Below are 25,550 nucleotides of genomic sequence, written 5' to 3'. Positions count from 1 at the left end.
GACTGTCACGGTAAAAGATCACAGCGAACAGCTCATCCCCATGCTCTCACGAAGAGCAATGCATGAATGTCTCAGACTCAAATTCTGACAGGTATGGGCCTTTGGCTTGTGTTAGTATGCCACAAAGATCTCTCACCTCCTCCCAGTGCAAAACACAGTGCCATGTCACTATTACAAAAACTCTCTTTCTCTGTCTCTCTGTCTTTTGTGTTTTTTTTTTTATCTGTAAGATGACCAAACCACACAACAAGCTTTCCTCTTCTGGCAAACAGACACATGTTTCTTTTACACTGTTAAGCCAACAACATCACAGAAACAACTGATGACACTGATGACAGAAAGAATGGAGCAGTGCTGACAGGACGGCAGGAGGTGAATACACTTGTATGGAAACAACGCACGATGAAAAATGATACACCATTCATGGCAGAGACGCCTCCAACAGGTGGCATGACAGATGCCGCATGCGTTTGTGTTGGATCTTAGCCCGTGTTCCTTCCTATTCCATCAATGTGGAAATACATTTTAAGGACAAATCATAAAGGACATCACAGCATTAATACAGAGTGTTTCTAAAGCTAAGAGAGATGCTCCTTTTTGTTTGTGACACCTCCCGCATTAATAGGGGAAAGCAGTTACAGATGTGACTTAAATGTACCGCAAAACTGCTCCGTCAGTATTTATCAGATAATTATTACCATGCATTCAATCAGAATGGGTAAAGTTGTTTACTTAAGAGTGCAGATGAGACTTGCTGTGTGTAGACAGCAAAGTCCCATAATAACAATGCTGGCAAGCCTGTTGCATTCACATCACACAGAAGGAACATATTTGACATTTTCCAGCTTATAAAACCAACATCCAAGTCGTAACTCTGACCAGCTCCTTCCCAAAAGTTCTGATATATTCAACTTGGCTTTTCTTAATATGGAAATGAATAAAAAATAATCACAAATGGCTTGTATTAATGAAGCTGGACCATGAGACTTTCTTCCACTGCAGGAACTCAAGGGAAAAGCGAGGTCACAATTTTTTTTACAGTAAGCCTTTCAGCCTTTTGTGTTTCCACTCTTCCACCAATCAAAGGGGTGTTCTAATAAACAGAAATCTCTCTGGACTTCATAAAGAGCCTAATGGGCCAACAAAGCCTGTTTCCTCATCAGCGGATTCCTTCATTTTCCTTTCCATCTCTTTCCTAAGATGCAGAAGTCTCCAGCTGTTTGGTAAAGCAGTCCTATTCATTAGACTTCTTGCAGAGCTTCCAGGAGCATTTCCTGGCCACCAGTGTTGATAAAGGACACTACAGTTGAACTAAAAAAAAACTAAAATTAAACAAAGAAAGACAGAAACAGTGAAAATGGACCATCGATGAGTAAGGACTGAACAGCTTATTATGATGCAGGTCAGTTATTCAGAAGTAACTGAGGTGCTTTTTTGCTCCTATGAAAACAGTCCTACATGAGTGCCAGCTGGGCATCTTCCTGCAGATACAATACACACAAAAGCATGAGCCACCCACAATTTCCTGAGGTATAAAAACTCAACTGAAAACTAATAATTTCCTATTTATGAACTATGATAGTATTCTTTTTAGTCAGACCAGTGTATCATAGTATTCAGACCAGACACTGGTCTGACTAAAAAGAATACTATCATAGTTCATAAATAGGTGAAGACCAAATGAACCTTGTCGTAATAATTTCCTAGTTTTTCAACAAATTCCACAAATGTAAATGTATTAGCATTTCGATATTAAGACTAAATAAGATCAGCAAAGGGTTGAGCTTCTAATTTTCATGTAATAGCCATCAAGAAATGGATCTAAGGTTTTCAATAACAATGGATGCCTAGAAACACTGTAGCCTTTTGCTGCCATAATGCCTAAAGTGGAAGCATTAAAAACAATGGCAGACCTGACCCGCATGCCTTTGTTTTGAGGCTTGGAAGTAGTGGCTGTGACACTGAAGCTGTCTAATGTGTAAGTGCTGTAATTAGCATTTATTTTGGGGTAAACAGCTCTGCACTTGGCTTTGACACAGCCGCAGGACATGACCGTGACTTTAAAGGGACGTCATGAGTGAGACCAATTAAAAGCAGGGTCAGAAGTAAAGATCAAGGCATGTGTCACTTAAAATGTCACTTCGAAAACAACTCTGCATTCTCCGCAGAGAGATCTGCTTCCAACAAATTCACTGATAAGAAAACGCAGGAACCTAATGAAAGTCAAATACACATTAGGCTGTTACAGCCATAGATTTTACCCTCTAGGCACATACTTGTGAATGGTCTATATATATATATATAAATATATACACTGAGTCAAGCCTGTCACTGTATTTCACCCTAAGAGAAATCTAATAACCTGTACTGTATATATGCTGTATATTGTTCAGGTTTCTCATAAAAGCATCCCTCACTGGGATAAGCTTTAATGGCTGTTATTTATATTTGGGCCAGGCAGGTTTACTCTGCACAGCTACAGAAATCATTACACCCTCTCTTGGGAAAAGCTGCAGCAACGCGTGTTTCACCCTGGCAGACGACTCAGCGATAATACATTTCCCCTTTAACGTGTTTTTTTTTCCCCTTTGGTGTTATTGGTTACCTTCCACAGGGGTCATTAAAAAACAAGTAGGGGGGAAACAGACAAAGGCCATGTTACTGGGGTTTCTTCACAGTGTAATGAGAAAAGGAGCAACTTTTAATTATTGAATCCACACAAGCGAGGGAAGCCAGAGGAGCAAGGCACTTAAGACCTATTAGGAATTTAACACAATTTCAGGTGAATGTTTGAGAGGAAATTTCACTTTGTTCAAAGGCTTCCAAAGACTCCTCGGAAATGAAAAGCCTTTGTAATGTTATTAGGGAATAATATCAGACACCGTTAGCTGAATGAGAAATGGCCAGATGGCTGATTGACACTTATATCACAGTGCAAGCACACGTGGCTGTATACAATAACACCAAGTACATTCACGGGCACATCTCCATGACATGCACAGAAAATACATAAAAATACACCATTCCTTGTCACTATCACAAACAGTCAACAACAACTGCTCAAGCCACCTTCAACAATAACACTAAAAGCTGCCGAAGCATATGAAACATCTGGATTACATACCTATATGGTCCATAAAATGATTGGAGAAGCTACTGCTCACTGAAGCGCGCAAAGTGTTTTCAAAACTAATTAGGTGAGGTATTTCAATAAGGAAGTGAGCGTGACCTGCGTTTCAAAAGCTAAAAGGTAGACATTAAAAGGAATGACATGTTCAGAAAACAAACATAATGGTTTGAAAATATTTAAAAACATATAAACATAGCCAAAGGAGGTAAGAGTTATAGTGTGGTTTCAGTGCAAAAATAGCCTAGAATTGAGTAAGGCTGTGGTAAAAAAGCAAAACATTGATTTAGAGGAGGTTAGATTTGGAGCAGACCTCAGATCCTCCAGTAGCTTGTTCCAGATTTGCGGTGCAGAGAAACTACAGCCTGATGCTCTATTAGATTTTGTTTTTAAAACTGGGAGGCAAAACTGTCCCAGGTGACCTGAAAGACCTGGAGGGTTATTTATTCGGGAGTGTTTCTGCTCTTAAAACAGATCAATCTGTTTACTCAAAAGAACAAAGAAGCAGCATGGGGGAGGAAAAAAACTAGCTTGGAAAGATACAAGAAAGTCTGATACATCAGTCAGATGTTTTCTTTTCAAGCTGCTGCCTTTTTGGTGAGATATATTCACTGACCAAAGGACGTTTGTTGTGTTCACATTATTCCAACATCTTTTGTGATCTCAGAAAGAGGACCCTGAACGCGTCTCATGGACCAGGTGGTAAAACGTGGCTTGTTAGCAGTTTGCCGTTTAGAAAACGTAAATACAGACTTTATAGTCATGACGCTGCTCATGATGGCTCATGTGCACTTACTTTTATTACTTGTGATGGTAGCTGCTCCGCTCTTTTCTGGCGAATGCTAGGCACCACCTGTCACGGTGCTAATCATTAAAACGCCTGTGCGCATGCGTGCCATCGTATCCCGCATGCGCACTTCACATTGCTAGCTTATTTTTTTTAATTTATTTACAACCAATTAATTAAAACTTAAACTGTCAAAAAATACGATTTAAATGAAGCATTCGTAAATTATAAATAATGATAATAAATATAAAAAAAATTAATGAAACAACTTACTTACACAAAGTAGAAGATAGAGCTGTGCCCACATGCAGGAAATAAACCTTCACTGTCGTTTTGTTTTATTTTGTTTGTTTATATGTTCTGACAACTCTATAAGCTGTCAGCAAGCTTATATAACCGAGCCGGAGGTGATCTCTAAGCGTTTTACAACTGTCAAATAAATCTTAAAAATAAAAACAAATCTCTGTTGTTGTTTTGACTTCTGCAGCCCTTACTTGTAGCTTTTGCATCAAAGAGGGAAAACGTTTTAAATAATTATAAAGGAAAATTACATTTGTTTCTCAGAACAGCTTGTTCATCAACTCTAACCTCCTTAATTGTACTGAAGTTGCAAAGGGGCTGATTAAATCAGAAGCACTAATCAAGTTTAATTCTTCATAGAGGGCAATTAATATGCATCATGACTTATGATTTCCCCGAAAACAATCTTTAGTAAAGAAATGTAATAAGGCAGACAATGGCTGCAGCTGCCGCAAGGAGGGATGAAGTGGGGTTTTTTTTTAATGCAGCACTGTGAGTGAAATAAAAAATAAGGTGTATAAATTGAGGGTAGAGCAGGGACCCTGTGGATCTCAGATGTCAGCTCTTCTGTCTAAAATGAAGACAGTAGCATAGGCGGAGCATGTGAAACCACATGCTCCCTGTTGCCAGGGAAAATCTGGAAGCTCTGGGTAAAGGGGGGTTCTGTTCCATATTTACATTAATTAAAAATGAGACATTTTGCTCACTGAAATATATTGTTTGCTGAACATTTTCAGTTTATCCAGCGCTGATGGGGTTTCTATATGTTTGTAATTCGGAGGGTGCACTCATACAGAAAATCATTGGCACACATACACATGGTCTGCCACCTGTCACTGCTGGCAACTGAACGGGGAGCTCACTTGCTCACTCACTCACACATCTGTTTGTACTGCTGGAAAAAAAACTGCAAGGACATAAAAGTGAAGTGATGCTTATACCCACGGTTAGGTGTGCCACCAAACAGAAAACACAAGCTTCAGGTTCATTAAAGGTAATTTTTATGTCATGAATACAACACAAGCTTCAAACACATCTATGTACAACAGGACCCTTCACAAAACAAAATAAAACATGAAATCTCTTCTGTAATAAATAAATAAAAGCACAAATATGCTGTATATACATGATACTAATATCATCATCAAAATACTGCCATTGCATTTCGTCCTAATAGAAAATCACAATAAACGAATTTATCTTTTATGGTGTCTGTTTTTTATGGTGTCTGTAAAAAAAAAAAAAGGAGACAGATAAAGCATTGGCACAGGGAGTCTTTTATATAAAAATGCTCATGAGAGAAACAGCATGCTATTTGATATGCATGTAGCATATTTATGAATATACATATGAATGTATGTTTGCTGTGTCAGATCAGCATTAAACAGAACATTCAGGCAAAGAGGATGAGCTGAGGGATTGAACAAAATCAAATGTGACAGATGACAAGTTAAAGGATCACCACACTTACTACAACATCTCCTGAGGGGGTTTATTAATGTTTTAGTTTTAATTTCATTCAAAACCACAAATATCAAACAGGTTTTATCCTCAGGGGGACCATAAGTCTTTTTTATTTTTCAAAATTGAATGTCAATCCATTCAATTTTGACTTTTTTTCTTAAAGATATTTCAGTCAAAGACAAAGTGTTGTACTGATCAACCACTGAATAAACAAGAGCTTGAGGCAGCGTGCCTTTCACTCTTAAATTATACTGATAAAACTGACATTTTACCATGAACATCCCTCTTTAAAAATATATCTGTGCTTGTTTTTTGTGCTCCAGAGAAAAACAAATTGCTACAGGCAGAAGTCTGAAAAACATGGGATTGACGCTGTCTCGCCTCATCTTTCAATTCCATCTCTTTGTGCTCCACATTATGCTCAGCTTGTAAATATACAGCGCCCATCTGATAAATTGAAAGAGGGACAGTTTACTCCTCTGCAAGACAATCACCCGCTGGAGAGAGATGGAGGCTGATGTTGCACTGATATGGGGTATATGCTTTTTCACCCTCAGTGCAAATTCAATAAATATAGAGCTTGAAGGACGAGATATGTAGGAGCCCAGGAATGCAAGGAGGGAGAGACAGTAAAAAGCAGAGAGAGAGAGAGATGGAGAGAGGGAGGAAAAGTTGTGGCTGCAGGGGATGAGGCAGTCAATATGTGACCACACACACAGAAAAATAAAGCAGAAAAGAAGGACATTGAACACCCAGTGGTGCCTCGAGCTAAGGTGCATGACAGTCTGTTTCTTTATCTCTGTTTCCAGTAACTTAAAAAAGTTTGACAAATGTAAGAAAAAAAAACAAGAAATGCTTTTTGAAGGCGACTTCATGATCGTCTCTCACCAAGTGCTGCAGCTTTTCAGAGTCTCAAATTTTATATCAACATTCAGAGGTACACAATGGTTTCCTCCCTGCCATCCTCCCCATCACTGTCAGTCTCCAAGGAAACTAGCGCACTGAGGTCCAGCTGAGGGTCACTGGGATGCGGGAGCATCGGATACGGGTCGGCTCCGCTTGCTGTTGACGACCAGGTCTCCCCATTGTAAGTGTGATCTGAGTGGGCACAGATAAATAAATACATAACAGAGTATTAAGTGTACAAATAAAAAGGAAACACACTTCACTTCATGAGACTTCATCATTTAGTAACCACTGATAAATAATCACCAGGATGGGACATGTAGCCACATGTTTAATGAGCTCAGTCTAATTGTTCAGGCCACTTATCTAATCACCAACAGCATACAGATCAACCACAGCTGCTGCAGCTCAGCCTGCTGCTCCTTCCTATGCCTGAGCATGGGACTGAAAATTAAAAACAAAAAGGATTTTCTAGCTATCCATCACTCCCCCTCAACTCAAGAGTTGTCATTTTTATCATTATCTTTGTCAACATAATCAATCGCCAGGATTCAGTGACACCTGCTTTCTTACACGTGACAGCTGACAAGGAGAAATGAGGAATGGAAATGATGAACAACCAGACTGGGGATGACAAGATTTTAACAAGCATTCAAACCCTTTAGATGGCAAACATAGTGTCTGTTGAAGTTTGAAATAAGATATTGTATCTCTACATTCCTGTACCACCTGATATTGAAGGGTAATATAATTATTAATATTACTCTATTATTGGTGGTATGTATCTAGACGTGTGTCTGCGTCCATTCTTACATTTGTGTGCACTGTGGGTGCTGTCTAGCATTAGGGCAGGTGTGCTGTCATGGTAACAGATGGCGTGAACTATAAATTGCCTCATTGTGTCCCTGTAGGAAAGTGTCTCTGTTTGATTAATTATATAAGAGTCTGTTGGAGTAGCTCTGTTAGCCACCATATAGGCGCAGCCTCTGATAGATGAGACATGAGCAGTGCAGTCAGACCCCGAAAACAGTCCATCTCTGTCTTAGAGCTTTAATAATATGTTACTGCACAGACAGCAACTGCATGCAATTTAAAGAAAGTAACAGATTTATTATTTTTGGGGGTGTCTGCATAATATTTTTTATTGTATTAATATTATCTGTCTATATCAGACAGGTTAGAAAAGCTAATGGTGGCATTTTATGGATAGAATACATATGATTATTGTGATGTTGTGGAGGTACATACAAATACATTTACTCATTCACTTTAACTTTATTTGGTGGAGTGTTTTGTGATTATTTTTCCAAGTTAGAACTGTGTAAATCTAGCTGCATGCTAATCAATGTCAATAAACTAGTTTTATGTGTTTTTAAATCACACAGATAAATTGCCATCTCTTGCACCATGTAATCAATCTGGGGTCGTAAAAAGAGAACTCCGCTGCTTGTGCATGGCACTGCTTTAACACTGTTGGACAGTTTACTGAAAATAAATGAAGCAGAACCTGAAAGTTTGCCTTTCTTTTTTTTAGACTGCCAACAACTGGCAGGCTCCAGAAAAAAAATCATTATAAGTGTCTAGAAACATTCACTCACAACTGACTGAATTTCTTAGGTACTGGTAATGTTGTTAACCAGTGAAACACTCCTTCCCGTTAGAAGGTGAATATGTGTGTATAAAGTAATAGTTTATTTGCAATGAAGCTCCATCAACACCAGACTACACTGACAAAACCATGTCTATTGATACTTTAATCGGTTAATATAGTGTTATAGGGTAATATTGGTGTGTTAGCCTGGATCCAAATTAACCCACTGAAATAAAAGACAGGAGTCAATGGAGTCTTGCAGCCTTATGAACAGAGATATAACAGGTTCAGTTACCTGTTAGAAAAGGCTGTCTGACAGCGAGTGCCCAGCATTTGAATAAATTATGTATAACTCATACAATATTACTTCAAAGAAGCTGATCTGTCTCTTTGATCCTTTAATTCTACACCTTTGACAAACAAAAAATGACAACATAATGTTCACATGAATCGTAAAAAAAAAAGTTGTCCCTTAAAGGGAAGAAATTAGATCTCACTAAAAAAGGTAGTCAAGCCTTTACAGTACACCCGGATGCTTTGTTGTGAAGCCACAAAGCAGGTTTGTGCATCACGCAGCATACTATACAAGGTCTGACTCAATCTACATGCTATACAGTGCACCAGTGTCATCTTCCTTTCTTCCTTAACTGACTCACAATGTTCTCATCCTTTGTATGAAAAAGGTGAGCGACAAAAACGCGATACGACTCATCAGATGAAATGTCACTTCAAAGAATTCCATCCAACTGGTTCCACGAGATATTATTGTGCAGAAACAAATTATGAAAATCCACGGGAATAAAGAGGGTGTGCATGAGGAGAAATCTTCACACGCTCAGGTGAGGAGGAGAAGGAAGACATATTTGGATCCATGTGACTGACAGCACAATGGAGAATTTGCATTTGAAAGACACATTACAAAAAGAGACACCAGGTTCTTCCACATACCAGGTATGGCGTGTGATCCGCATAAAACCGAAGCTCTTAAAATATGACACTGAAAAACAAAGTGAAGATTTGAAACTGTATCCAATGTCGAAGAATATTTGACTTCAGGCCATTATGGGACCCGCTGAAGACCCACACTGTGACTCAATGTCATCTTGAATGCAGCACCCCGTAGACTGTGGCCAAGCATCCACCCCAGGCTTGTTAACAAGTGACTCAGGTTTCACCGGGGCTAGTGTGTGCTCAATAATGAGGAAAGGTTAATAAGCTGATCAATGTGGGAGAGACTGTGCGGCCTGCTATTTTCTGGTAAACAACACTAGCCACAGTTAACACTGACCCCATCATTATACGGGCTGAGGGACAGGTTGAACATAAACTGTAATTTCCCCTGCCTCCTGTGAATATTACAGCGTGCATTAATGGATTAGGAATGGGGATAGGCTAAAGGGAGAGTGTAACCGACACCTCCCGAGCTAAACGCAGATTAATTTGTGCCTGAATCTCTGATTCCTTCGCTCGCACCTCCTCCCCTTTTTGCCTGATGCGATGACAAGTCATGCTGTAATGAGTTTTGTAAAGATTTTTTTTTAGATCGATGTCCCAATCAGTCAGCCATCGCCTGTGAACTGTGATTCACATGCTGTTGTCTGCGCTGCCAGTCAATAGATAGAAAAACTATTGATTTTCTTTTCTTTCAGCAGGCGAGGGGCCTGGCCTGGCTTCTGGTGGAGGTGGACGTGCAGGTGCTGGAGATGAAGGACAGACACAGCCTCACCAGGCAAACAGCCTTGAGAGCATAGTGTGCTTGTGTGCTCTCACACAGATGAGTGAAACCAGTGCAAGCAGAGGGCTTGTTTACATTCACACAGGTAGCAAATTTCTCATTTATGTTGACGGTATGATAACACAGCCCACTGCAGTTTGATACAAGACCTGTGTAATATTACACCATTGGCACTTATTATGTAACATCTGATTCTTTAGTCTGCAGCTTACACTATATAAGAGACAAAAAAGAATGTTCTTACCACTTGTTGTGTGCTGTAGGCCGAGCCTTGCTGCAGGGTTGTAGAGGTACCCTGTCCCCATCACCCATCCCTGGGAGTGTTGCAAGCCGTGGGGAGTTTTCGCCACAGGAGGCTGTCTGCTGTTGGATCGGGCCAGCAGGGTGTTGAGGCAATTGTGCGTACTGGGGTCATTTCTTTTGTGGTGGACGTGCCGGTTGTTGATGCTACCGCCGGCCAATGCAGCCTCATTCACAAACACTGAGCCGTTGCCAGCGTGGTCTCTGGGCTGACTTGGTGCTGAGTCCTGAAGGAAAGAGGACATGTCAAGGTTACTTTCAGAGCAGAGATGAATACGAAGAAGAACATAAAAGTGCACTCTAATCATGCTGACTAATGGATCTAAAAACATATAAAACACACACAACCACAACACCCTTTAATTTCTAATTTAAGTTCTTCTTCTATACAGTGAATACATGGTTAAAATAAACTTGCAAGGTAATGGCAAAATAATAGCCTTTATAAATCTTCTTTGTTCAAAGTGATTACTTGTTTGTAAGATTTACGTGTTATATGCTTTGAGAAACTAATTTCTCTCCAGAGATCATCGGCTCAATCTGCCCAGCTGAAAACTTCTAAAAAAGAACAACAAGGACGGTGATGGTTGGGTGGCGTCCCGTCCACACCTGTAAAATCTTTCAACAATGCTTCTTTTGAAATGCAGTCATGCATTTGCATGAGGGATCAGGAAGCACATTTGATAATATAACTGACAAATTCGACTATAAAAACAACCTGAGAACAATTTCTGAAGAACTGAACGACGATTAAAAAAAAAAAACGTAATCTTTATACTTATCTGTTCTTTATCAGGTAGTCAGCTGTAAATTTTAAGGAGCTTTGATTACCACTGAATGACTGACTGAATGTACAATAACCTGAGTGGACACAATTAGGGTAATTTACGTGACCTGACCCTTGAATATCTGTTTGAGAGGGACACTGCTGGTTGCTTCATGCTGCTGTCCTCGCCTACCCCTCCTCTCTCTCTCGTCCCTTCTTCACATCAACATGGCCTTTCCTTTGCTGAGTGGTGGCAGTGCAGCTAATTAGATGTGACCTGTGAGCAGATGTGTGTATGTGTGTGTGTGTGTCTGTGTGTGTACGTCATTTGATCTGTGTCTGACCCTGTGAACTGCTCTGGCTAAAACATTAACAGGAGAACATTAGGAACTCAACTGCCTATGCACGCATTTATCAGACCAATGTTAATGTTAAAGGTAGCCACTGCACAGACTAAAATAAATGAATGGAAATAAATATGTCTGCAAAAAAATAAAGCCAGGGGAGCTTTATCACATGGAGCCTGCAGGAGCCCGGGGTGGCTTGCAAATTAATGAGGGAGAGAGGGAATATTGTAACCGACTCTGCTCATTTGTCTGTCCATTCGGGCGCTCTTTGAAATAGTCACACCTGCTGAACTGAGCAGAGGCTTACATAGTTATATGTGCTCCATTAGCTTCACCAATGCTTCAGTTCCATGTGAGCTACATGTAGACTTACTGGAAACAGTGCACTCTTTATCCTGTGTGCCTTCCAGCTGTGGGGCACATTTCCCTGTAGTGCTTTTCAAACAAAGTGTCAATAGTTAAAAGTCCTTTTGGTCACAATTGATTGGTTTCTTGGGTTTCTTGCCTCTGGTTTTAATTATTTTGTCGGAGCTTTTATTTGCAACGGTTTAATTATCATCAATCATTGGGATGTTTATTGGTTAGTGGAGCTGGTGGAGCACTAAGACAAACGATGCTGAAATTGCTCTCATTATTGCAGGTCGTACATCAGGAGGAGATTGAGCTGCTGTGTAAATGTAACTCAGGCTGATAGCTGTCCGAGAAACACTTCCCATTAATGATCTCAGCTGAGAAATACTCCATAAACGTTGCATATCTACCTCACACTCCTGTCAGGGTCAAGTGCTTTAGTGAGGAAGCCTCGGCTGCTGCCTCACATTCAACAACAGATGCCTACCTGCTGCCCATCTAGAGGGATGACCATGTGAGGCATCACAGTGGGCAGGCTGCTCTGCCTCCCATGGTTCCAGGTCTGGAGCAGCTTTTGCTGGTTTTCCAGACGCTCGCGCTCCTTCTCCACACTTCTCTGGCCCTCGCGGAGACGCTCCAGGCTCTGCTGATATTCCTCCAGCTGTTCATCCAGCTCTTCCCTCTCCTTCCTAAGCCTCTCAGCCTCCAGCTGGCACTGCCTCTCCCTCTCCTCCAGCCTGCTCTCCTGCTCCCCCTGCTGGCATTCCCTTGCCTGACACTCGCGCTCCCAACGTTCCTTCTCCTGTCGCAGTCGGTCCTGAAGCCGCTGAGTCGCTGCCACCTCCTCTTTGCGCTTCTCCAGGTTGCGCTGCTTTTCCTGTTCCTGCAGGGTGTTGGCACGCATGCTTGGAAGGTGCAGGCGCTGAGTACGGGGAGAGGGGCGCCCACTTTCTTGGAGGATGAGCTTCTGGACCTCATAGCAGCTGTCCTGGATAGTCACTGCAGCCTGGCACAAAGAGGGAGATAGGGATCATGAAAATGCATTTTGCATTTTAAACATCCTCACAACAGGCAGCCCATGATTTGAATGGCAAAATTCAACGGAAATCAGGATAGGGCCTAACATATGTTGCGGCCACAGCATCTCCTTGCACTGGGGACAGGATCCCACTGCTACTGGCAAAACTGTGGTTTTCAAGTTCATACACAAGAAGGGATATAAAACTTTGAATATGAAAATTCACATTGCGATCAAAACCTCAAACCTAAACAAAGAGTGCAGGAGAGTGCAGATACACAAGAAAACATGCAAATATACACACACATGCTCTCTCTAAACAAATTTCCATCTTTTACCAGCAAGCAGAAACAAAAGACCCTGCTATGTCTCTGAGCAGAAAAAAGATCAGTGGGACGAGCACCTGCAGCTTGCTACCTTTGGCTTCAAACAGTGCTTTGGTTCTGTGTACTGAGTGCCACAGGCATATTAAAGCCTGTGGCACTAATATAGAATCTGTTCATGTTGACTGCAGCAGAGGTTTGTTTGCTTGTTGACTTAATATAGATGTGAGCTGTGAGAAAGAAGAAAGAAAAACTGCCATGGATTGATGCTCTTACCTGCAAACTATACAGTAACCGGGTCAGGTATTGGACACTCTGTGCAACCTGTTAATAGACACAAAATGATCCCATGTAAATGTCTCTTCTTTAAACCAAATTACTTTCTTTCATTGTGGACAGACTGAATTTTAAGTTACTTCCATGCAGCGCTTGCGCCCCCTTGAGGCTGCATGGTGCACTATTCACTATCACACAGTCTTATTGGTGTAATTTACCTCACAGGTCACGAAAAGCTGCAAACAGTAGCACAAACGTGGCACAGTAATTGGAATAAGTCTCGATATCCATTTTTAATGCCGCAATACCTTTCAGAACTAAATGGACTTCCTTTATTATTGGCTTATCAATGATTCATTACATTAAGACTGAAATGTAATTCTAATAGACTGTACTGAATTATTAACACAACTGTTGGCAATCTTGAGACACACATCTGTAAAGACATGGAAAGAGGTGACGTTCAGAGTCCGCCTGTAGGAGACCATAATGACCTATAATACCTCTGTCCCTTCACCATCTTAGCTACAGTAATGGGAAAGCATTACACCTATATGGTGCAATTCTGCATCAATATTTAACCCATTTAATATGTAATCTCTTTTTATACCATACAAGATTTGTACGAGCTAAATGCATTATAGATACCAGGGTTAGTACCTTGAAGTCAATGTCATTCATAGTGTCAGGGGGAGACTGAAGAGCGAAGGAGTCAGACCAGCTCCCCTCGCTGCCCTCAGGGTTTTCAGGTGAGGGCTCAGAGGAGGAGGTGGCTTCTACAGCAGGGCTCACAGGAAACACAGAGTCTATGTCCGAGTCTTGGCTGGAACTCAGTGGAGAACAGGCCTTGGAGGACAATGTGGTTTTCAGGTTTTCAGCTGCAAAAGGAACACAATAAGAGGTTCTATTCCAATTTCACATGTTAGAAAACAACATTATCTGACATATAACTTGTCAAAAAATAAAAAAATAAATAAAGCATACAGTGTAAAAAGTGTTTGTCACCTTCTTGCAGAGCTGCAGCAAGCAGCACAGCTGCCTGTGGCGGCTCCTCTGAGTGCGGCTGGACCAGCAGGCGCGGTTCGACCAGAGAAGGATCCGTCCTCCCACTCAGAGCAGAGAGATCTGCATAGATCTGCAGCTTCTCCTCCAGGCTGGAGCAGATCTGCTGGTCGTGGCTCATCAGACTCTCTGATACACAAGTACATATGGTTCAAGAATTGCAAAACCTCAGGAGTTATATTGGTTAGGTTTCCATATACCTTGCAGTTTGTGTATCTTCTGGAAACGAGCCTCAGCGGCTCGCTTCTCCTCCTCAGATTCACTTGTGTATTCCTCTTCTTCCTCCGGACAGCTGAGCAGAGGTGACAGTGAATCACTATTGATCTTTCCCTTAATTTATACATGAAGAATAAACAGATACACACCTTTCCACAGCTTCTCTAATGAGCCTCATCCAGGTGTTGCGTTCCTCTTTGGATGATGTATGAACCTCGTACATTTCTGGGCCGGCAGCAGAGGCACTGATCAAAAACATCCCTCTCTCCTCATTTGCTACTTCTCGAACTATTAACTTCTGCAGTGCAATGACTGGAGGCTTCTGGTCCTGAAGCACATTCAAGGTGGGGAAACATATTGTTTTAGCTCATGTAGTTATAAAGACCGGCCTACTTTCATCTGTGTATTTGTATGGTTCATTTTTTGTGCTTACCACAGTGGCAAATGTGTACTTCTGGTCCTTCTCTTGCAGGAAGATGAGTGTGTCAGTGAGAAGAAGAGCCAGAATATCTGTGGAATACCAAACCAGAAGGAACATCAATCAGTTACTTATTTCATTTAGAAAGGATGAATTAACACCACACTAAACAGTACAGAAACCTCACCTTTAAGTCGACCGGTGGCAGTCTTTAAGAGGAGCAGGCCCTGGTGTTTGAGTGTTTGCCCTGGCCTCATCATGTCCTGCTTGCGGAATGTGTGCCCGTTCTTTAGCTTGGCTGTGCTGCGGTTCTCCATGCGGTTCCACACTTCCTGTAACCTCTGGTGCCGCTCATATTCACTGACCCTCAGGTCCACAGCTGCTAACACCTCTCGAATCTGGGCCAGGGCTTTTGAGAGGTCTGCATGCTCCTCTGTTTCCTCTGAAAGATATTTTTGGTTTGCTTTCTGCAGGCAACCATTTAGCCAGCAGAGGGCAGCAGATTACTCACCTTGAGTATATTGTAGGATCCTCTCAAGCAGCACTGGGTACTTTGTGATCCTTTGGGTTACAAGCAAGATGCACTCTGGGATCTCCCTCCGTCGCACCAAAGAGTTATTTCCTTGTAGCTTTAAAGAGTATTATAAATATTATGATATAGATTGACAATCTTGATGTCGTTTCATTTTAAAGGTCATGTTAAATACCTTAATGAAGCTCTGAAATCTCTTGTTATGCTGCTGGAGCTCTTTGAAAATGTTCACTGCTTCATTGTGATGACTGCAAAATTCTCCATATATTTGCTTCATTTTCTCTCCATTCTCATCTGAAAACTGAATAAAATACCATGAGTGACTTGTTCTTAGTCCTCAGACAAAGGAGGTCCAAATAGGCCCAGCTTACCTGCTGGAGCAGTACATCTCCTATTTGCTGGATGAGGTAGTTTCTATGTCCCTGGGGTTGGGCGGAGCTATGTCGCCGTTCCTTCATGGCAGCAAAGAAGGCGTGGTGGAAAGTAAGCAGCTGATCCAAACAGGGGAAGACCCGCTCCACCGCTTCACCGTCTAGCTGCACTTCTTCCCTCATACCTCGCCGGAAGACCTCGGCCATGATGTGCAGAGTCTGCAGGTGGTGAAGCTCGGTCTGCATCAGCTCTGCAAAAGAATGATGTACATTAAAATCACCAACAAATAAACAAGTGGTTACTGCAGTTTTACATGTGAAATACTGCAGAAATGACGCATCCCAGTGGCCCTCTTTCACAACACAAACATCTGCTTACCATAGATAACATCCTGCCTCTTCACAGCGCGTTTGTCCTGCTTCTTGCAGAACTTGTGCTCTACTATGAGACTCCACGACTCTGCCTCGTAATCCACAGAATCAGATGAGATATCAGGGTGGACATACGAGTCCATGCAGTCTGTTGAGAAAAAGATGTTCAGCTTCATGTTTTCTCTCTGCTTTTACCCATCTCATCTTCCAAGTTACATTGTGTGAGGAAAAACTGGAGAAACAAATTCCCTGAACTTTCAACACATGCAAGAGAATTTCACAAATAAATGCTCACTACTTGATAAATATCAGTATTGTGAATCATCTATCTAAATGCAGTTGCCTTTGAAAAGCTACATGCGCACATGAAAGTCTAAAATTAAGCAGAATCAATAAATTGATCTTTCTTTCAAATGCAGGCTGAAAACAAGTTTTTTGTTTTACATTAAAGTTCAATGACATGCTGCTTCATCAATATTTATGTTAAATCCTCAGACCAGCATGAAGGAATGTGTGGGGGGAAGGAGGGGGTGAATGACCATCATTCCTTATTTGTCACTACTTTTATGACTTCTTTCAAAATCAAGCCAAACTTTCCGAAACATTTCCTGTCGCAGCGCCTTGAGGGTGGATCATCATGTTCTCACAACAGAAAGGTCAACACTGGGACTTAAAATCCAATGTAAAAATAGTCCCTATTATTCTCATACCCTCTCCGAAAGATGAGTCAGTGGAAGTGGAGGACACTGGAGTTGGCAGGAGTTCTTCTGATTGGCTGGCCAGCTTCAGGGCCTCAGATTCTGTTTCTGAACTCTCGCTGAGCCGACTGTCACAGATCAAAAACAAGCAAACATTAATACCTTTTATATGTTTACTAATGTCACTGTATCATGTTATACAACTTATAAAGGTATGTGATTATTAACCTGTCGCTGTTGGGAAAACCTCCTGAGGGAGAGCACGACCGTGATTCCTTCTTATCCTTGGGGGCCATGACAGGAAGAGACGTTGAAACGGGGATCACAGACAATGGAGAACTGTCTCTCACTGTGAAGTCTGAGGAAAAATACAAAGAAAACAAACAACTAATTCTCTCACACTGAAATGTAATATACGTAAAATTTAATGTGGCTACAGTCGTTGGCGTTGACCTGAGGGTCATGAACTCACTCTGTGGGAGGGATGCTGTTCTGTTCTTCACCACGCTCACTGCATATTTATCGTGAAGTTTCTAAGTAATACAAATGACAGAGTTAGAGAGTATAAACAATAGGAAGCGGCTGCAGTGGAGACACAATGTTCTGATCTCACCTTCAAACATGGGGGGAGAGATTCCTTACATCCCTTATGGACAATAGCAGTACAACCTGGGAAAGAGAGATATGATATTTTATTTGTCGCAGGAACCAAATGTACAAAAATGTAAACTTTTACCCACCAGAGCAATGCAGGAGGTCCTTTCCAGAAGCTGGTTTGTCACACACCACGCAGACTGTGGGGCCTAAACAGTTGCCCGTGGCAAAGCGATGTCCATTCAGCTGCCTGTCCTTGGCTTCTTTGTCCTTCCCTTTCGCCTTAGAAAACCATGCCAGAGACACAGGCGTCAACAAGGACGCCATGTAGACAACTACACCGACAATCTCAAAACAATGCAGGCTTTAAGTGAGGTTTCTATAAACCAGGATGAGGATCTTTCAAAGTTTCTATTTGCTGAGTAAACTCTCCCGCATGTGAGTAGATAACTGAGAAGCTGGAAGGAAACCCTGCCCGCGTTTTTTCCAAACCGCAAGAAAGTCCACTGACATGAAAACGTAACCTAGCATAAACAACAGCAAGACTGAGAGGGCTTCCAGTCTCTGTGCTGACTTAACAACAGGGGATTAATCATTAAAAGGAAAAGGGCCAATCACCATGTTTGGTCTGTCACTCCGACCTTGAGTTATTCCCAGAAACGTTTCCTGGTTGTGTCTCCCACAGAGGAGAAAGGCACATATTGCATACCTAAGTCTGGACCTGGAAATTTCACACTACCAAAAAATAATAGTAAAATGCATCCTTCCATTTCAAAAGGCTGGCTTTAATGAACACATACAACAAACAAAACTTCCTGGTCTGTTTGTGGTTTGGGTTTACCTTTGTCTTGTTGCGTGTGCTGGACATCCGGCTCTTGAGGAAACTAAAAGTGCGAATGACTTTGTACTTCTCAGACTCTGCCTTGGTTGGGATGTTGTATTTATCCAGCTCCTCCTCTTCGATTCTTCAGAAAAACAAATGTTAGAATTCAATGCAATGTATCGTTAAAAAATAATAATGCTATAATATAATGCTAATTCACTTCCTACAGAGGCAACATGACAACAAAAACAAGCATGACAGACTTGTGGAGTTGCAGGAGGTGGCTGGTGTAAGATGTGCAATTGATAAGTTCATGGTCTTAGGTAAAAGCAGGAAATATCAGGGCACACTATATTGCCATATTTAACTCCTTAATGTTCCACTGACCAACTGAATATAATTCATCTCCTTCTACCAAAGGCCAGAATTGCATCAATCACCTCATACACAGCTGAATATTCACATAAACATCAACATAAATAACTGTTTGACATGCTCTGTGGTTACAAATGGCAACATCCAGAAATAAAATATCATCTGCAACTGGAATGAATCACAAAAATATTAGTTAAGTTAGTCACTAAAATGTGTTCTATCACTGCGACCTTGTGCTGTGAAAGCAATTAAAAATTAGTAGAACTGTTACAGACATGCAAAAAATTTCCAAAAAGACAGGTTTTTGGTGCATATTGTTAAAAGACAATACAAGTTAATTATTGCTCTGCTGTTAAAGAGAGGTGGTTTGTTGGAGGGGAGGGTAAGGAAGCTCAAATTGGCTGACGGAGGTCCATCCCTTCCCCCTCACACGTACTCTTTGAGAAACTCAGACAGGGTGAGATGTTGGAGGGACTCAGCCAGCTCCATGCTGCCCTCATCGTCAGCAGACTGGGCACGTTTACGGAACCTAATCTCCCTGTAATCAACAGCCCACACACACGGAAATACACACACACACGCACACACAGACTGTGATGTTTTATTGCTGATCAGAATCCAGGTTAAAGGAGACATGCAACAATTAAGTATTGCAAATCTGCTTGTTCATACCTGCGTCAAAGCACACAATCATAAATAATATAGGTCTACCTTACAGCATTTTTTTGCCCGGAGTCTGACTTCCACTAGAGGGAGCTACTGAGATGTAGCAGTACAATTAGGAAATAAAAGTGAAATCCTTTTTTCAGTTAAATCATGGACCATAATTTAACATACATCCATGTCAACAATGAGGCCTGTCTTGTTTAAAAATGTAACATATATGTAAATATATGTAACATATAACATGTAAACAACATGTAATACAAAATCAGAGTGAACGCAGAGTCATACTGATATCTGAACATCACCACCTCTGTTAAAAGGGTCAAAAAACATCAGACGCACACACACAGCATAGGGACAAAGGAGCTTCAGCAAACTTCACAGAGTGCCGTGCTGCGGTCACCGAGCAACCTGGTTGTCATGGATACCCACATGTTACCCTTGGCAGTGGTGGTGGTTACATATTTGATGAAACATTTCAATTAGAGAGCCCAGTGAGGCAGGCTGAGTCATCAGAAATGAAATGCATCATTAAAAAAAAAATAAGACTCGAAGAGTAAATACCTTTTTTCGTGTGACTGTTGTTCGGATATACTGGAGGCTCTTTGTTCTGTTGACATAAAAAACGAGAAGAAGCTGTTCAAGTAAATGTACACAAATATGTCTAAAATTTATTTGATTTAATTTGTAATTTCAGACAATTTCAGAGTGAAAGCATTGAAGAAAAAACACCATGCTGGCGGAGCTGTCAAAGAGTCATACATGATCCGCGACTTTGACAGACACACACACATAAAGCAGACGGACATAAGGTGCTGACCCCTCTGAGACCTCGATGTGTCTCACAGGGCTGCAAAGAAATCCGTCATCTTTTGATTTCATCGCTGCAAACCTGATTTCCTCGTGCACACCCGAAACCATACACAGACACAACATAACCCAGTGCTGTGACTCTAATTTGGTTTCTTTTTAGGTTTTATTGAATTATTTCAGATAAAGAGGAGTGAAAATGGCTCTTAGCCTTCAACTTTCTTTTGTTTTTCAGCACAAAAAATGAGCCTGCCTCAGAAAAATAAGATTAAAGTGGACCAAAACATGAATAACCAACTATAAAAGAAGCTGAAACATGCATAAAGCTGCAGAGCTGGCTGAGCTATGGACAACACGTTTCACAGCCATGCAATATTTTGAGCTAATTTTCATGTTCAACAGTTTACCATAACAACATTGATCCATTGCCCACACACACAAACAAAAGCACACAGAGGCGCTGACAGCGACAGTGGCATGGCAGCTATGCTGGGCCTTAAGCGCAGTGTGACGGCTGCGGGTGTCCAGTACTTACTACCAGGGTGGAGCAGAGACAGAGATTTAGACAGAGAGAGGGCCAGAAGGAGAGATCGGCTGTGGCTGACACTGTGGAGCACGGCATCTACAGGGCACAGTGGACAGGGTGCTGCTCACACATCAGCTACAGAGAGGATCACCACGAACAGTCAACTCTGAGTGAGAGCTGTTTAAAAAAAATTCTGTCGACTTATTGTGATTTTTTTTTCCCTCTCCGTTAAAGGAATGGTTGATTTTAGCTTCCTTGATTGATGCCACTCTCTAACTGTGCAGACAGCATGAAGCTGTAGCCACTGTAAATAGCTAGCTTGTGTCTGTTGTGAATTATTCAGTATGTGTCTGTCTGTTCTAGGCTTTTCTAAACCACCAAAATACATCAAACTCTATTGGTGTATAACAAAGAGAGACTGAGAAAGTGCAGTGTTGAGTTTCTGTGTGTGTTGCACCAGTGTCTGCTGTGTAAGGGTCTAAATGCTACGTCTGGGCCTGAGATGGCTGACCACACAAACACTATCCTCCAAACTTTCTTTCTTTATGCTATGCTAACCAATAGCAAAAAAAGGAGAGCATATTTCCCTGTATGTCAAACTATTGTTTTCCTCATCATGTGAGGCTACCCCACTGGTGTTGGACAAAACTGGTGAAGTTAGTAGGAAATATTGTTAGTTATATGTTAGGCTGAACTGTGTGTGTGGCTGCAGAGCTTTACTGACCAGGGCTGATATCTGCAGGATTGTCTCGAGCAAAACGAGCAGGACGTAAACTACTGATTTTTGGAGAAGAGTAGGAATAGGAGCGCAATCGAATCCCCTGGTCACCACCCATGCCCTACAGAGGGAGAAAAAAAATAACATAAGACTTCAAAAAACTGCAAATAAATGTAAATATTTGAGGAAGTTGTGTGTAACAGCTGTTTTACTTTTGTTGAGGCTTCACACGCTGAGGCAGACTGGCTGCGAGTGCAAGTAAGATCAGGAGAGGGACGAATGGTTTCTGTTTTGTCTTCATTTTTCTCCACATCTGATGAAAGCGGGGAAAGTGGAGACTTTCGCTCAGTGCTCTCTTCTTCACTGTCCACTTCCAAAGCCACTAAACTAGGACTGGAGGAGTAGATGATGCATTAGTTATACACAGAGGCATGTGAAATACAGAAGAATATAATCATATTTAGTACCTGAGGTCACAGGTGTCCATTGGCGGACTGTCTCTTTGACTGTTCTGCTCAGAGGAGGCAGGACGGTTCAGCCTGTCCAGGGCCTGGTCAACAGGTGAGAGAACAGGAGAGCCTGGCGCAGAGGGAGGGTATAAGTCCTCTGAAAAGGGTGGAGGGGTGTCGGTAGCTAAAAGAAGATCCTCTGAACCACATAAACCACCATCTGTCCCAGTGCTGTCCCTCGTCACTCCACTGAGTGTGTACTTAATGTCATCCACCTGAGGTGAAAAATAAATAATCTAAATGCAGGAAACCAAAAAGAGTAGGTTTAAAGAGACAAGATGACTCCTACCTGCGTCCACTGTGTGAGGGTCTGATCATCACTGAAGGGCAGAGGGTCTGGAGCATGCTGGGTGAACTGGTTCTGGACTTCACTGTACTGCACGGGAGGCTCATTCACTGTGATAAACACACAGCACCATCTCAGGATAGCTTCACTATGGTTTATAATAATTCAAACGGATTGCTTCTCCTCGTCTCCCTCTTCATTTCCCTGCGCGACACTTTTATTTTTACAGTGCAGAATGTCTTATCATCAGCCAACACAGCGAGACACTTTCGATTACCATAATTCATCAGCTACATACTGAAGTGTCTAGTTGAATAAAGATAGCAGTACAAAATCATTTACTAATCTAGACAACAGCTTTCATAACAAAAAAAACATATTACCCAAACTTTACAGTGGCTTGCCAAATATGTCATAATATTGGACCGTTCAGTCATATTTATTCACTCCTGCGTCAGTTGGAATTTTTTTTTTTTTTTTCCGTAATGCATTCATCTTCCATTGCTTTAATGTCAAGGCTTAGAGTGAAGAAAGGAAAATGCGATGAGACACTGCATACCTACTCCTGTGTGACCTTTAGAGGGGCTGTTTTCATAGAAACCTCCACTTTTCATCATTGTCTGCAGGCTGTCTGTTTTGTTTTCTGGGGAAAAAGTGGATTATTGACTGATTGATTTTTAAGTCACACTCCTGTTTGTGTGCCATGTTGGCTCAGGGTCTTATTTTTCTATATGATGATCCATCTATTAGTTTTTCAATCTGCTTTAACCGTGTTTACAGCCAGCTTATATTAGCAGATTAAAGCAAGATGTGACCTTTTGAGATTATGCTAATGTTAGCATTTAACTTTAAATAAAAAAACAAGCTTGATGTGTTGCTAGTTAGTTGTTTAATACACTGAATATAATATTCCTCCCCAAAACATACAGTGCCTGAGTAAAGTAAATGTGTGCTGTGTAACCACTGCTGTGTATTATAGGAGTGGTGGATGGTATTTGCACTATAACAATGTGGAAAATTGCCTCCCTTGATGAAGGGGCTCTCCACCCAGACTTTGATGTCTGGAGCAGCCACGGCTGCACTAATGTAAGGGAAATCCTGGGCATCACAGAGGCATTTCCTCTTTGCTGCTCTCACACAGTGAAGACATTAACATCGAGCCCAAACATACAAAGGCAGACCTTTTATGTCCAACCATCTCTTTTTCTCTATACATTTCTATCTGCCTGCACTTGTGTCTTCACATCAAACTTCATCCACAGACACAGACGTTAACTAACTTAGAAAAAATGGTGGCAGATGGAGGCAATACCAATAGCAGCCGGTAGACTAATTGTCAGGTCGACTAGCTCCAACAATAACTGACACTGCTGAGTTATGTGACAGTGAAACCAGAGTTGTGATCATTTCAGCAGATCTGGAAAAAAAACAATAACTCTGGATGACAATTTTGCACCACAGCAGCCTCAAGGTGCGGCCATCACAACAGAAGCATTCAGCTCAACTGTGAGTCTGATAACTAGAGCAACACAGAAGAGGTCTGCCCATGTGTTTTCACTCAACACTACTTCGCAATGACACACTATCTTATACACGCTTCAGTTTATGGATACAGCGTTTACAAGCTCCCATCCCAATCTTCCACAGCAACACACAGGAAATTAGCATTTACAGTAACCGGGGTAACACCAGAAACACTCCTCAAACTTTTTACTAGGCAGCACTCGTTTACGCTTGCTAAGCTTAAACAACCTCATGTGTTTAAAGGGAATTCAAGGTTAATGCATGTGTCTCGTCCAAAATGTCAGCTTTTGTAAGCTGAGGACATTTTAGCTTGTTAACATTCCACCTCTTGTCTCAAGTACACAGCTCTGCTGTTCGACCCAGGAGAGTCGGGGGGAGGGATAACAGGGCGACAAGCCAGAGGGGGGGCATCTCCCGCTTAGACAAAGTTTGAGTGACCCCATTCCTGTCTTTGTTCCAATGACAGGGCAGATTCCTGGACTGAGTCATTGTGGTGGCAAAGGCAGATTCCTGAAGGGATAATTTATCAGTTTAATGAAAGAAAACTGCTCCTATACTTCAAACAGAAGTGAAGCAGTAATAGTATTGATTTCCAATGATGTGATTCAAAACAGAGATTTGAATCTAGTGCCAGCACCACAACAGAAACAATTCATCCTTCAGGCCTCTCAACCAACTTATTGTGTGTTGTTCCCACACCCTGCTGTTCAGTGTAGCCACAAATATGTTGTTCTGTTTTTTCTATGGATTACCCATTCATCATCTAAGCCAGATGCTACAGTGTTATTGCCATAATATTAAAATGGAAAAAGTAGTTTGGTCTGGATAAGTTGCTATTGTGTTTGCAGAGCCAAAATGTCGAGCAAGCAAAACCTTGAGAGGTAGATATATTGATCATGAGAGAAGAGAAGAGAAGAGAAGAGAAGAGAAGAGAAGAGAAGAGAAGAGAAGAGAAGAGAAGAGAAGAGAAGAGAAGAGAAGAGAAGAGAAGAGAAGAGAAGAGAAGAGAAGAGAAGAGAGAGAAGAGAAGAGAAGAGAAGAGAAGAGAAGAGAAGAGAAGTTACCAGAGGATGAGGATGGGTACTCTTCTTCTTCATCGTCATCATCATCCAAAGACAGAACAAGCTGTTCTTCAAAAACCTTTAAACAAACCAGAAAAAAACACACAAAACAGATATGCCTCTTAGGAAAATGAAGCATTGTTTACTTGAAAACAACACAAACACTCATGGGGTTGCATGCAGAAAGCGGAACATTTACAGTACACAACACACTCTGTAATACAGAATAACATACATCTGTGTGTACTTACACTGTCCAACAGCACATTCTCTTCCTCCTTGCTGATGCCTGTACAAAAGAAAAATACAAAAGTTGATCCATGCCACACCAAGTGCCTCCTCCTACTTCTCCAAAGGATGAGTCGTGTGGACGGCACAACATCAGCTTCTTTGAATGTGACTCCTCTATCCAGGAACGGAAATCCAACCAATAAGACGTTGTGTTCATCCAAACCAGCAGGTCTCAGAGACACAGAGCACACACTCCCTACTGTGAAGCTGTTATTTCGAGAGGATTAATAGACATCTGCTGAAGTCGGGACAGGTCAATACCGAGGTACACTTCCTGCTTCCCTTTATGAGTCGATACTGCTGCCTGCCATCTCTATGGTTACCACAAAAGACTGGCCACCAGGTTAAGTGACAGACCCAGAATGTGTGTGTGTGAGACAAGAGAGACAGACAGAACAATTAGTATC

General features: G+C 41.6%; 1 protein-coding gene across 6 annotated transcripts in view; it reads right to left on the bottom strand.

Annotated features, from left to right (window-relative positions):
- Positions 1-5,235: 5,235 nt before the first annotated feature.
- Positions 5,236-25,550, bottom strand: part of arhgef28a (Rho guanine nucleotide exchange factor (GEF) 28a) — a 32,164-nt gene continuing 11,849 nt past the window's right edge. For 2 of the 6 annotated variants that reach the window (XM_028418616.1, XM_028418617.1), the window contains exons 8-37: positions 25,104-25,141; positions 24,856-24,931; positions 22,827-22,910; positions 22,271-22,377; positions 21,940-22,196; positions 21,685-21,865; positions 21,479-21,593; positions 20,764-20,850; positions 19,983-20,028; positions 19,189-19,290; positions 18,396-18,519; positions 17,701-17,836; positions 17,574-17,629; positions 17,433-17,493; positions 17,189-17,318; positions 16,973-17,088; positions 16,270-16,410; positions 15,891-16,141; positions 15,695-15,820; positions 15,499-15,616; positions 15,175-15,429; positions 15,003-15,079; positions 14,719-14,897; positions 14,554-14,645; positions 14,297-14,482; positions 13,952-14,169; positions 13,292-13,339; positions 12,162-12,680; positions 10,155-10,437; positions 5,236-6,776 (exon numbers count right to left, since the gene is read on the bottom strand). In XM_028418616.1, the coding sequence (XP_028274417.1) occupies positions 6,610-6,776; positions 10,155-10,437; positions 12,162-12,680; positions 13,292-13,339; positions 13,952-14,169; positions 14,297-14,482; positions 14,554-14,645; positions 14,719-14,897; positions 15,003-15,079; positions 15,175-15,429; positions 15,499-15,616; positions 15,695-15,820; positions 15,891-16,141; positions 16,270-16,410; positions 16,973-17,088; positions 17,189-17,318; positions 17,433-17,493; positions 17,574-17,629; positions 17,701-17,836; positions 18,396-18,519; positions 19,189-19,290; positions 19,983-20,028; positions 20,764-20,850; positions 21,479-21,593; positions 21,685-21,865; positions 21,940-22,196; positions 22,271-22,377; positions 22,827-22,910; positions 24,856-24,931; positions 25,104-25,141 (4,376 nt within the window). In that variant the 3' untranslated portion in view covers positions 5,236-6,609. The remainder of the gene's footprint in view (positions 6,777-10,154; positions 10,438-12,161; positions 12,681-13,291; positions 13,340-13,951; positions 14,170-14,296; positions 14,483-14,553; positions 14,646-14,718; positions 14,898-15,002; positions 15,080-15,174; positions 15,430-15,498; positions 15,617-15,694; positions 15,821-15,890; positions 16,142-16,269; positions 16,411-16,972; positions 17,089-17,188; positions 17,319-17,432; positions 17,494-17,573; positions 17,630-17,700; positions 17,837-18,395; positions 18,520-19,188; positions 19,291-19,982; positions 20,029-20,763; positions 20,851-21,478; positions 21,594-21,684; positions 21,866-21,939; positions 22,197-22,270; positions 22,378-22,826; positions 22,911-24,855; positions 24,932-25,103; positions 25,142-25,550) is intronic. The other 4 variants (XM_028418619.1, XM_028418618.1, XM_028418620.1 and 1 more) reach the window with 4 other exon arrangements.

The sequence above is a fragment of the Parambassis ranga genome, chromosome 12 (assembly GCF_900634625.1).
Source record: "Parambassis ranga chromosome 12, fParRan2.1, whole genome shotgun sequence".
Classification (NCBI taxonomy): Eukaryota; Metazoa; Chordata; class Actinopteri; family Ambassidae; genus Parambassis; species Parambassis ranga.
This window is presented reverse-complemented; position numbering and strand designations above follow the sequence as displayed.